The sequence below is a fragment of the Giraffa tippelskirchi genome, chromosome 13 (assembly GCF_054371585.1).
Source record: "Giraffa tippelskirchi isolate mGirTip1 chromosome 13, T2T-mGirTip1v1.2.pri, whole genome shotgun sequence".
Taxonomy (NCBI): domain Eukaryota; kingdom Metazoa; phylum Chordata; class Mammalia; order Artiodactyla; family Giraffidae; genus Giraffa; species Giraffa tippelskirchi.
Genome location: NC_137287.1, coordinates 111824635 through 111838183, shown reverse-complemented (window position 1 = coordinate 111838183; position 13549 = coordinate 111824635). Strand labels below are relative to the sequence as shown.

The 13549-nt window shown below is 45.5% G+C and overlaps 1 protein-coding gene across 10 annotated transcripts in view; it reads left to right on the top strand.

Moving 5' to 3' along the window:
* Positions 1-13549, top strand: part of CHD6 (chromodomain helicase DNA binding protein 6) — a 194991-nt gene that overhangs the window by 58390 nt on the left and 123052 nt on the right. For all 10 annotated transcript variants that reach the window (XM_081556952.1, XM_081556951.1, XM_081556949.1 and 7 more), the window contains one exon: positions 7554-8074. In XM_081556952.1, the coding sequence (XP_081413078.1) occupies positions 7554-8074 (521 nt within the window). The remainder of the gene's footprint in view (positions 1-7553; positions 8075-13549) is intronic.

Here is a 13549-nt window from a genome sequence, read left to right as displayed (position 1 = left end):
CATCTATTTTATCCTTCAGATATAAAAACAGTGCTGAATACTCAGAGTACCTATGACTAAGATATATGAAAAGCACCATTCCCTGTCCACACATAGTATTCCTGACTCTAGGCCCTGGTCTTTCTGGACTTTGGTATGTGGCAGTGCTGTTGGCCAGGGTTCACTGAAGTTCTGGGCTCAGAGGCCCTGGTAGCCCAAGCCTACAGTGAAATTCCAGGTGGGCCAGGAAGGAAGAGAAAGGAAATTAGTCTTATTTTTCTGTATTTGTTGACCTACTTGGTTTAGAAGATGCCACAAAAACATTCTAGAAGAGGCCTTCCCTAGCCTCGGATGAAGCAAACATCATTCCACTTTGACAGATTTAGAGAATTGAATCACTTTGAGCTTTTGGTTTGTCCATAAAGGCCGTAGTTGTTTGGAAATAAAACTCGTAGTTTTCAGAAACAACACTTGTTAACAAACAGGCACTTAGCAAATATTATTTTCCCTCTCTCCCTCTTTTCCTGTTGGCACCTAAATTTGATAATCTGCCTGCCCCCTACCCCATTTTTGTTACTGCCTGGAATTGACAAGGTTTAAGGTTGATTTTGCCTAAAGATATATTTAGAGAAGTCGACTTTATAAGATTCCTGGAACATTGTAAGATAAAAACCCAGCACCACCCTGTACCCTGTTTTAAATGCAAAAATGTGGAAATAGAGGCGGGGATCAGGAATGGCAGGTTCAAGGGCCTTGGAGTTGGAGGGGTTTTGTAGAAATGACATCACCAGATGTGTTGATCACTCTTCAGTTCTTAACTTACCTGCTCCTCAGCAGCATTTGACACCTGTGATCATTTTGTCCTAAAATGCGCTCATCCTCAGGTGTCTGTGAAGCCGCACTTTCTTGCCCTTTTCCCTCCTACATCACTGACCTGAAGCTCCTTCTCACCCGGTGTGAACCTTCTTTCCTCTCTGGGAACTGAAGCATTAGTGTTCCTCAGGTTAGGTCCTGTTCCCTCTTCTCTCTTTACCCATTCTTCCTGGGCAGTCCAGTGTACTCTTCTGGACATTTCCCTTGGAAAGTATATCCGAGAGCCTCCTGGACACCTCTACCTGCATCTGCCTTACATACCTAAGGTTTCTGCTTTAGATCCCTGAAACTGAACTCTTCCCCTGGTGCTAACCAGCTGTGACTGGGGGAGGAGCTACACAGTATTGAAATAGCTGCTTTACCGCCCAGAGCACAGGACCTTTAGGTACAGAAGGATCGAATATGCTGAATGCAGGGGGAAAACTCAAGGAACACAGAGGGGACACACACACTCTCTCTCTCTTACTCTCGCTCCTCAGATGAATATGCTGAACGCAGGGAAAAAACTCAACACAGAGGGGACACACACACACACACACACACACTCACTCACTCTCTCTCTCTCTCTCTCTCTCAGAATTATCTTATATTTTTGCCTTCTCTTTTCTTCTGAAAGAGTATTTCTCATAGTTACCTGACTGTGAAATACAGTAAAGACAGAAAACCCCACATAACCTTGGCTTTTTACACTGCAGTTGCACTGCGACGCTCATTCATTTAGCACAAAGATTTGTGCTGAGATAGCAAGACTCATCTGAGGAGGGAGAGTGTCAGTGTGTGTGTGTGTCCGTCCCCTCTGTGTTGAGTTTTTTCCCTGCATTCAGCATATTCATCTGAGGAGTGAGAGTATGAGAGAGAGAGAGAGAGAGTGTGTGTGTGTGTGTGTGTGTGTGTGTGTGTTTGTGTGTGTGTGCTCACTGCTCACCGCCGGGTTGAAGCTGGAGGAAGCGCTTCTGGGCGAAGGGTGTGCGGGAGCCTGCCCAGCCCCAGTGCAGAGTGCACTGTGCCCTGTGCCCAGTCAGATGTCATCGTTAGCTGGCACCTCTTGTAGTCTGCCTTCGATTCCTGAAGCCTGATGACTTGGAGGGGCATGAATTGTCTGGCAGTTTTTGCTGTTTATCATTCAAGTCTTTACGATTTTTCTGCTGAACATCCATGTGAAAAGTTTGTCTGTGACAAATACCATGAAAGTATTATTCTAATTATTGAAAATCTAGATGTCTATTTATTTAAAAAGAAAAAAAAAAACCCACCAAGTTTGCACAGCCTCAAATGACTGTTAACATTTTGTTTATTTTCTTATGTTCTTTCTTCTGTACACAGGTATTGTCATTTTTGCTTTTATGTACAATTTTGTAGACTTTTTTCTTTTTCTCAAATTGAAAATATTTCATTTCACCCAATAACAACATGACTGAGTTTTACTATAAGCCACAAAAATGTTGGGGAACACCACAAAGTCACTGTCTTATAAAGTTTACCTTCTAATCATGGGAAACAGTTAAAGACAAGTAGGTAATAACTTTGAGAAACTTTTAGGAAAAAGAAGTGAAACTTGCCCACAATCTTATCTCCCAGACATAATGATGGTGTGTGTCCTAAAATTTATTTTAAAAAGCTAGTGTTGATGTTGCATTTTTAAAAAATGAGATTATATATATATATTTTTTATTTTCCCACATGTTGTGGACACTTAAAATGTCAGCTAGAACTTTGTTTAATAATGGCTGTGTAGTATTATTCTATGTGGATGTGCTATTAATTTAAGCATTTTCCTAAAGATTGATAAATAAGGTATTTATATTCTATTTATTTATTTGGCCATGCTGCGTGGTTTGTGAGGTCTTGGTTCCCCTACCAGGGACTGAACCCGAGCAGTCCAGCAGTGAAAGTGCTGCGTTCCTAACCACTGGACTACCAGGGAATTCCCTGTGTTTACTTTTAAATAGGATATTTATTTTTACTCTACTAAAAATCAATTCTGTATCAGATGTTCTTACGTATAAACTTTGGAGTTTCTAAATGTTTCCCTTAGTTTATGTTCTCAAAGAGAAATTGCTCACTTAAAAACATATCCATGATTAAAATTTTAGTATTTCTGCTACTCTCCCCTGCAAAAAGGCTTTCAGTAGTTAACACTGGGGACCTCCTTGGTGGTCCAGTGTTTAAGACTCCATGCTTCCACTGTAGGGAGCATGGGTTCAATCCCTGGTCGGGAAACTAAGATCCCACATGCTGTGTGTTGCAGCCAAAAAAAAAAAAAAAAGCTGATACTCCAGTTTGCAACATAAGAGAGGACTGTTGTCAGTATATTCTTATATTGAATTTTTTAAAAATGAGATATAATTAACATTCTATAAATTCTATATTTAAAAAATGCAGTTCCGTGGTTTTAGTAAGTTCACAGGATTGTGTAAAGATCACCACTATCTGATTCCAGAACATTTTCATCACCCCCAAAAGAACCTTATGCCTATTGCAGACACTACTTTTTTCTTTCCTCAACCCCTGACAACCCCATATACCTTCCTTTATGTTTCTATGGATTTGCCTATGTTGGGCGTTTGATGTAAGTGGAATTAGACAATATATGGTCTTCTGTGCCTGGCTTCTTTCACTTAGCACAGTTTTTTCAGGGTCTCTCCATTTTGTAGCATGGATGATTTTCTTAGAGTCTGTTTTGACTTTCAAGGACTTGAGTGATTCTTAAGGGGAACAACCTAGGTTTGTCCTTGGACCTCTGTCTGGGAACCTATTTTTCTAGATTCAGATCTTTTAAGTGTCTTTTCCAAGAATATTGTAGATTGATAATTTTGAGTCCAAGAAATATGTTTTATTACTATCAGTGTGGTTTAGGAGTTAACATTGATGTGTTTTATCCATCTCTGTCAGCTTCATCCTGGTGTCCCTAGATGCATGATTCTGGTTAAACTGTCAGTGTAATATGAAATGTTACTGTTCTGTGGTCGGTCATCTGCTGTCTGTCCCTTTTAAGGCCAGTTTCAAAAGGGGTAATTTAGTGCCCTTCTTGGTGGAAGCTGAAACAGAGACTTCATTTATACTCTTTTGCCTCCCTACTCCCCCCTCCCCGCCCCCCGCTGACCTTGAGATACATGGAAGAAATATTTTTTGTCTTATATTTTTTAATCCTCAGCAGATATCTTTTCCAGGCTCCCAACAAGGTCTCTTGAAAATTAAAAAAAAAAACATTCCTGAGGGATTATTGACTTGGAAGATTATAATTTTATATTTTTGCTTACTAATTCCTGCCTTTTGGGATAATTCCCCCTTTTAAACACTGGTTGATTGTGCTCATGTCTTGGGTTTCCCTTCTCCCTGCAGGATGTCCCAGCTGTGCCACTTCCTAGGGATATATCTTGACAAACTGCCTTTTCTCTCTAAACCTCTGGACTTCCCTGGTGGCTCGGCGGTAAAGAATTAGTAAGAATTCGCCTGCCAGTGCAGGAGACACGGGTTCGATTCCTGGGTTGGGAAGATCCCCTGGAGGAGGAAATGGCAACCCACTCCAGTATTCTTGCCTGCGAAATCCCATGCACAGAGGAGCCTGGAGGGCCATAGTCCACAGGGTGACAAAAGAGTCGGACACAGACTTAGCAACTAAACAACAACTCTAAATCTCAAGACAGATTATTTTATCTGTAAAGTGAGAGGTGGACAAGACAACTCTCTAGGATTCCCGGGAATGGGATTGCTAGGACATCAGGTAAGTATGTGTTTAGTTTTATAAAGAGCCTGATCTTCTCCCAAAGCGATTGAGTACACCACCACATTTAGGGTTTCTGACCAAGTGTAGTTAATGCTTGTCTGGTGGCCTGCTTCCCTGGGGTGTCGTCAAATGCTCCACAAAACCAACATTGGCTTTTGGCTGGAGGGTTCCAGTCCGGGCTCCTCTGGCCATTAGTTGTATGGCCTTGGACACATTACTTAGCATCAATTAGTAATCTTCCCTTTCCCCTTATACAAAATAGACATCGTTGTGCTAATAAGCCTGCAGGGTTGTTGAAAAAGATTGGAGATGTCATGAAACATGTTTTGCATAGTTCTGAGTATCTCCATTTGATGTGTGTTCAGTAGCTCTGGCTGCTGTTACTCTTACTGCCTAATGATTGAATACCTAGGTACCACCACACCTGCCTGAGCTACCTGCTCAGCTTTCTGGAGAGCCCCCAAAAGAGGGACCTTAACATGAGGTATGAACTGAGGAGAGGCTCTCACTTTGAGCTCCAGAGAACTGCCTTAGTAGAATTAGGTCTTCAGTGTGTGGTCTTTTAAAGCCTCTTTGAATAAACACCTGTATGTCTCTTCCTTTTTCAGTGTCTCCTCCCTTGCATGCTAAGCAAAAAGGGAGGGCCCTGAGGGCCAAGTGTCCCGGGCACAGAATTTAGTAACATCCCAGAGATGGTAAGGTGCTCACAGGAGCCCAGCCTTAACTGGGTACCCGTTACCATACCGTTGAGTTTCTTGCTGTCTTTTCTTTCTTGCTCTTTCTCCCTTTTCTTTTCTTTCTTCCTCCCTCCCTACTTTTTTTTGTCTTTTTATTATGGTGGAAAACACATAAGATTTACCATCTAAATCACTTTCTTATATTTGATTGATTTAAATTTCTTTTAAGTTTACTTAGCTCTTCTTTTTCCTAAACCATCTTAAGTACTGATTCAGCAGTGAGGTAGTCACACTGAATTGTCCCCCCACCCTCACCCCCGCAAGTAGTGAGTCCTGCCAGAATGACCAGTTCCCTCTGGATTTAGGCTTGTTTATGACGCTGAACTGTGTTTATGATAAAAATCCAGAGGAATCCTCCTTTGCTTTCATCATCTTCTCCTGGGATTCTCAGTGTTATGTTTGGGAATATCGGGCTATGAAAGGGAACTGGGCAGAACGAAAGGGAAATAAGCAGCTGGGCTTTGCACCCCATCACTCCCAGGGTGGGCCAGGAAGTCTGAGCAGAGATGGGGTGACCAGAAGGCCAGAGGGAAACCACACCACCTGGCAAGTGTCTGTGCCCTTCAGCACAGGCCAGGCCTCCTGTTAAGAGAGCAGGCGACTCACAAATGGGGCTGATGCTAAGCCATCATCCAAAGGTGATTGTAACCATCCTCCTTAGAAAGTCTGCTTGTCTCTTCCAGGTGCTCCGTAAGTTATATCATTTCCTGAAACTAGCACCCATGTTATTGTCAGATTACTGGCAACCTTAGCTTGGTTATGAAATGACAGATGTTCTCTGTGACACCACACCTGAAAATATGAGACATAACTTCTGCTTCCAAAGGGATGTTTCCTTAAAAGCGGTGTTAGGTGTTAGGAGGCTGCACGTTTATTTGGCAGTGCTCCAAATCAGCTTTGAAATGTCCTTTTTAGGGCTGCCTTCAGCACCTGCGACACTTATTTTCTAAAGGCATCTGTTACAGTAAAGCATGCTCCTGTACAGTTACTGGGTTTTTTATAAGTGGCCAAGGTTATCTTTGGCGGGCTTCCCTGGTGGCTCAGCTAGTAAAGAATCCGCCTGCAATGTGGGAGACCTGGGTTCTGTTCCTGGGTCTGGAAGATCCCCTAGAGAAGGGGATGGGCTACCCACTCCAGTATTCTTGGGCTTCCCTTGTGGCTCAGCTGGTAAAGAATCCGCCTGCAATGCTGGAGGCGTGGATTTGATCCCTGGGTTGGGAAGATTGTCTGGAGAAAGGAAAGGTTACCCACTCCAGTATTCTGGCCTGGAGAATTCCATGGACTGTATAGTCCATGGGGTCACAAAGAGTCGGACATGACTGCGACTTTCACTTTCAAAGGTTATCTGGTGCTGAGTCTGGTGACAAAGTTAGATGATCATACAAAACACTATTTTTAGTTAAAAAGAAAAGGTGCAGTTTTGAGTGACCAGATGTTCTTGTTCAAAAATCAAACCAGCTGAATGTTGATGCTGCTTGATGATATGTGAGAGCGAAGATTGGGGGAAATAAATAAATCTCACACATTGAGCTAGACCCTACATCCTTATCACCCTGCTGACATCAGCTTTACCCAGGAGCACACTTGAGCAGTAACTTTGTATATCAGCATGATAAACGCCACTCTGGGTCAGCATGCCCAGGATTCGTGTCTGCTAGTGGCCTCTATGGCTTCCCTGGTGGCTCAGATGGTAAAGAATCTGCCTGCAATGCGGGAGACCTGGGTTTGATCCCTGGGTTGGGAAGATCCCCTTTAGGAGGACATGACAACCCACTCCAGTATTCTGGCCTGGAGAATCCCCATGGATAGAGGAGCCTGGCAGGTTACAGTCCACGGGGTCACGGAGAGTCGGACACGACTGAGCAACTAAGCACAGTGGCTTCTACAGGCATTTTGTAGGAGACCATTGCTATTGCCGGTTCTAGACATGTAGCTGAAAAAAGTGTTGCAGGTTTCTGCACAGAACATGGAAAGCCTTCAGATCTTTGCATACAGATTTCCTACATAATATGCTAACAACAACTTAGTCCACCAGGACCCTGCTCCACACAGGCAGGGGCAAATATTTTCAATAAAGCGTCCTGTTTGCCGCTCAATGCCCGTGGCCAAGCAGAGGGACTGCCACGTTTTAGGCACTCGGGAGACGCCAAACAGATCCATGCATTCACAGTTGACATCACTGTTTGTGTGAAGCTTGCAGTGGAAGAATAACACACTTGTCTCTCTCTCTCTTGCAGTTGTCAAGTCTAAAAGTTCCGAATCACTCCCCAATGTCTGATGCCTCTGTCAATTTTGACTACACATCCCCCTCCCCGTTTGACCACAGCACTGACCAGGAGGAGAAAATCGAAGATGTCACCAGTCACTGTCCACCCCAGAAGGACCTGTACGCCGTTGAAGAGGAGGCCGGGCCCCTTTTCCCCAGGAAAATGGCGTCCCATAACGGAATGGAGGACAGTGGCGGAGGAGGCACGGGCGTGAAGAAGAAACGCAAGAAAAAGGATCCAGGAGAGCACGAAGGGGCAGCAAAGGGAAGCAAGGACAGGGAGCCCAAGCCAAAGAGGAAGCGCGAGCCCAGAGAGCTGAAGGAGCCCAGGAAGGCCAAGGAGCCCAGGAAGGCCAAGGAGCCCAGGGAGCCCAAGCAGAAGGACGGCGCCAAGAAGGCACGGAAGCCCCGCGAGGCCTCGGGCACCAAGGAGGCCAAAGAGAAGAGGGGCGGCCCCGACTCTGTGGCCAGGACGAAGTCCAGGAAGGCCAGGTGCGTCCCCTTCTTCCCGCCCCCAGCCCTGGGCTCTGTGTCCATAGCTCGGCTGGTCTTGGCCTGGCTCCAGCCCCTGGACATAGCTTCCCCACTTTGAGCCAAAGTAAGCCACCTCCTCACCTCCTGAGGAGAGAAAGATAGCCTTAATTAATACCATGCCTGCCATTTCTTGCCATTCCCTTTGGATTAAGAAGAATTAAAATTTGTGAGCACATGCAGGGTGTCGGGGAAGGGACGTCACAGGAGTGTAGGGGGTGGGTGGTGATTTGGGGAGCAGCAGCCATGTAGGCAGCAGAGGGGCAGCTGTCGGGGATGAGGGGTGCACAGTCCCGGGGTCAGTGCTGGGGGTCTGGGAGAGCCAGGGGTGTGTGCAGAGTTCCAGACAGAGAAGGACTCCCTAGGCTGCAAGCTGTCTAGTGCTGGCACGTCCCTGGTCTGTGTCTTTCATTTGGCATCTCATGCGGTGCCTGACGTGTCAGCAGGTGCTCAGGAAATGGTGAGTTAGGGAGGCCAGAGGAGACAGACCACAGTGACCCCTGTAGAGACCCATCTAGAGAAAAGAGGGCGTGGGGACACATTGGCTGTAGGAGGTTACTGCGAGGGCCCTCGCTAGAGATCCTCTCAGGATCCAAACATACTCTATTCAGGGAGCTAAATATTTGTCATCGCTGTACAAAAGTGGGCTTCCCAGGTGGCTCACTGGGTAAAGAACCCTCCTGCAGTGCAGGAGACATGACTTTGATTCCTGGGTTGGGAAGATCCCCTGGAGGAGGGCATGGCAACCCATTCCAGTATTCTTGCCTGGAGAATCCCATGGGCAGAGGAGCCTGGTGGGCCGCAGTCCCTGGGGTCGCAAAGAGTCGGACATGATTGAGGGACTGAGCACACAGGCATACAAATGTGAAATCTTTTGTTCTGTCTCTTTCTAAATTCTTGGTGGAAGATACTTAAACTTTCTGAAGTCATACAAAACTCCTCTGTATTTAAGGGGAATTTTAAGTTCTAAGTGCCGAGGCAGAGTAGAGACCAGGAGCACCCATTAAAGGTGCAGAAATTGATTCAGTTGCTAACAGGGTGTAAACTAATGGGGGCATCAGTCTTGTACAGGGTCAGGCATAGCAGAGGTCAGTTTTAAAGAGAAAAAGCATTTTAGAATGCCTTGTACCACAACTCAGAATTTATTTTATGGTTCGGTTCATTTTCAGAAGGACAGTCTGTTGGGACCAGATGGGTAATTGTCTAATCCAAGTTAAAGCTGCCTTATAATAGTCACTCCCTTCTGCCTGGCAGGGGATTTTACCTTTTGTTTATCACAGAGGCTTGGGTGGGATCCCAGGAATGTAGTTCACAGCAAATGGACATAAACTAACCTCCCCAGAAGGTCAAGAGAAGTCAGTAAAATCAGGAGTCTGACTAATGAGCAACTTGTGTGTGTGCGCAGTTATGTCTGACTCTTTGCAAGCTCGTGGACTGTGGCCCACCAGGCTCCTCTGTCCATGGGATTTCCCAGGCAACAATACTAGAGTGGGTTGCCAATTCCTCCTCCAAGGAATCTTCCCAATCCTGGGATCAAACCTGAGTCTCCTGCATCTCCTGCATTGGCAGGCGGATTTTTTTTTACTGCTGAGCCACCTCAGAAGCCCATTGAACCACTTTCTCAGTGAACCTAGTGCACACAGGCTCATCTCTGATGTGGGTGGGGTGGCTTGTGTGAGGGTTGTCCGAGTTGAGTTTCTATCTCCCACCAGTAACTTCCACATTATTTTGGAGAAACTGAAGTGGTTCTGCAGGGTAGGTGCTTGTGAAAAGGGAGACTCAGACATGAGCTAGTGGTGTGACTGAGTTTGGTTATTACAGGAAACAACAAAGAATCCTCCAGGGTGATGTTTTTAGAATTAAGGCCATCAGGGGAGGGTCTGAGAGGTCTAATAAGGAGTTTGGTTTATGTCTAGAAGGTAATAGAAAGAGGTATCTGGGCTCACTTTAGTCACTGGTCTCTGGTGCTTGTAATTTTATCAACTTCTTCTTAGAGGAATTCATGTTTACTTTTTGTGAGACAAGGCGACAAGTACATAGACATTGTCATAGATTCCATTTGGGGCAATGAGGGGGAGGCATTTCACAAAGCAAGTTGTGTGCTAAGTTGTGTCCGACTCTTTGGGACTCTTTGATCTATAAGTCTGCCAGGCTCTTCTGTCTATGGAATTTCCCAAGCCAGAATACTGGAGTGGGTTGCCATTTCCTCCTCCAGGGAATCTTCCCGACCCAGGGATCAAAGCTGCATCTCCTATATTGCAGAAAGATTCTTTACCACTGAGCCATCAGGGAAGACAAAGCAAGGTTGGGTGTCAGGTGTATGCATTGCATTGTTAAGGGAATTGATTTTTATCTAATGAGGCTGTATAAAATATACGTGAGTTGGATAAGTGCTTCTGAGTCTGCTAACTTAGAAGACAGCAGACGCTCTGGAGGTTTAGAAATCCAGGAGACACCCTCTGAGAAGATGCTGACGAGTTGGGCTGGTTATCCCTTTAGAAATGTGCACAAGATCCATGAGGCTTTCCACCTGCCTTGGTGTGGGAGCAGTGGAAGATTGACCAGTGGATATCACGGAATTCCTCCATGTAGCCCAGGTCCGGTTCTGGACCGTTGAGCCTTTCTGTCGTTTTTATATTTATAAAGCTGCTTCGGCTCCTTTAACTTACGACGCCACTAGTCATCAGAGGCAGCTCTAGTTCTGAAAGGACATTAATTGATAAAAAAAAAAATGTTGATAATTAAGTCATATGTTTTGTGTTCTTTGATTTACTCTCTGGCAGATTGGCTTAAGTACATGTTTTGATTTGAGCCTTTATTGATTAGCCCCTGGATCACACTCCGCGGTTACAGATGATTCAAGGGACGCTTGGATTGTTGGAGGAGCTTCACAGCTGATATAAGGGCTTCCGATCTTTTCTTCCTTCAGTCCATCTTGCCAGCTGCCGCCTGGCTCATCTTTCTGAAGCCCCACTGTTACCTCATTTTTTGTGTTTGTAGTTGGCGGTGGTGGTCAGTCAAATCCCCTCTTCCCTCTCTCCATTCCAGATCAGCTGGGAACCCGTCCACAGAGATGGAGATGGAGTGAGCAGCTCTATTACTGATGGGCCGACTTGAAACACTTGCAATGGCTTGCGGCCAGAATCGGGCTTCCTGTTACGCCCTCGGTCGAGTTCACCCACCAGCACTGCAGGCGCGGCCTTGCAGAGGGAGGACTCTGGGCCGTGGTGCTTTATTCCTCCTCTCAGTCTCTCCAGTCCCTTAGGTCCCCTCAGAGAAGGTCAGGCAAGTGAGTGGAATATAAGAAGGGATAAAGTGTCTCCAGTATTGCTCCCTCCTTGGGAACAGGGAAGCCTGAAGACATGAGGACAGGGAAGTGGGGTTCCCTCTAACAATTATACCTATTCAGACACTTCTGATTGTTCCCTCTGCTTCCAGCATAAAATCCAGGCTCCTTTTTCTGTTCCCTACACCCTTTGGGGTCTGACCTCTCCTTGCTGCCTGGTCTCTGACAGCAGACCTTTTCCAGCTAGATTGACCTCATTAGGCCTTTATGAAATTTTTTAAAAATGTTATTTATTTTTTACTGTGCTGGATCTTGATTGCTCTGTGCGCTGGCTTTCTCTAATTTTGGTGAGTGGGGGCTACTCTCTGTTGCGGTTTGGGGTTTCTCATCGCAGTGGCTTTAGTAGCTGCAACACGCCAGCTCGGTAGTTGTACATGGGCTTTGTTACTCTGAGGCATTTGTAGTTTTCTCAGACCAGGGATGAAACCTATGTCCCCTGCAGTGGCAGGTGGATTCTTAACCACTGGACCACCAAGGAAGTCCTCATCAGGCCTTAAATGAGGGACTTGATTCCTTCCCCCTCTGGATCACTCTTCAACATTATGCCCTTGGTCCTGCTCTCAATATCATCCCTCTCAGTATACCCTCTCAGTATCCCAAAGTCCTTCCCATTCTTCAGCTCTGAGCTTACATCCCCCCCAGTTCCTGCACAGAGCTCTCACACCCGGTGCTAGCGCATCCCATCCCACAGTTCTCCGGGCCTCACTGGCATCACAAATCAAGACTTTTGGACCTTGAATAAAAGACATCTAGTGCAGCCCTGCCGCGCTGCCACCAGGGAAACAGAGACCCGCAGAGAAGTGACTTGTTTGCAAGGATGTGTCATAAACTCGGACGTCCTGACTCCCAGTCCTGTACACTAACCTCTGCCGTAGGCTGTCTCTTTGTCGTAACCCAGAATTTTCATGTATGTATTTTCTCCTCAACAGAAGTGAAGTGCCCAAGGTCAGGACCACCATGCTTTGTGTCCTGTGTCCCCGAGGTTGTCAGTTCAGTTCGGTCACTCAGTCATGTCCGACTCTCTGCAACCCCATGGACCGCAGCACGCCAGGCCTCCCTGTCCATCACCAACTCCTGGAGTCTACTCAAACTCATGTCCATTGAGTCAGTGATGACATCCAACCATCTCATCCTCTGTCATCCCCTTGTCCTCCTGCCTTCAATCTTTCCCAGCATCAGTGTCATTTCCCATGAGTCGGTTCTTCACGTCAGGTGGCCAAGGTATTGGAATTTCAGCTTCAGCATCAGTCCTTCCAATTAATATTCAGGACTGATTTCCTTTAGGGTGGTCTGGTTGGATCTCCTTGCTGTCCAAGGGATTCTCAAGAGTCTTCTCCAACACCACAGTTCAAAAGCATCAATTCTTCAGCTCTCAGCTTTCTTTATAGTCCAACTCTCGCATCCATACATGACCACTGGAAAAAGTGTAGCTTTGACTAGACGGATCTTTGTTGGCAAAGTAATGTCTCTGCTTTTTAATATGCTGTCTAGGTTGGTCATAACTTTTCTTCCAAGGGATAAGCATCTTTTAATTTCATGGCTGCAGTCACCATCTGCAGTGATTTTGGAGCCCCAAAAAATAAAGTCTGTCACTGTTTCCCCATCTATTTGCCATGAAGTGATGGGACCAGATGTCATGATCTTAGTTTTTGAATGTTGAGTTTTAAGCCAACTTTTTCACTTTCCTCTTTCACTTTCATCAAGAGGCTCTTCAGTTCTTCGCATTCTGCCATAAGGGTGGTGTCATCTGCAAATCTGAGGTTATTGATATTTCTCCCGGCAGTCTAGATTCCAGCTTGTGCTTCTTCCAGCCCAGCGTTTCTCATGATGTACTCTGCATATAAGTTAAATAAGCAGGGTGACAAAATATAGCCTTGACGTACAGCCAAGGTTGTCAGCAGAGAGGTTTATCAGGTTGTTGGACACCTAGAAGGGGGTGTGTGTGTGTTTGTGTAGTTTATATATTATTTTAAAGTATTACATATATATATATAATTGTTTTCTTAGAACAAATGGTTAGAGCTCTTCTCCCAAAAACAGGAGCCATATAAGTTACTGTACAGTCACTCCCATTTGTTAAATAACAGTAG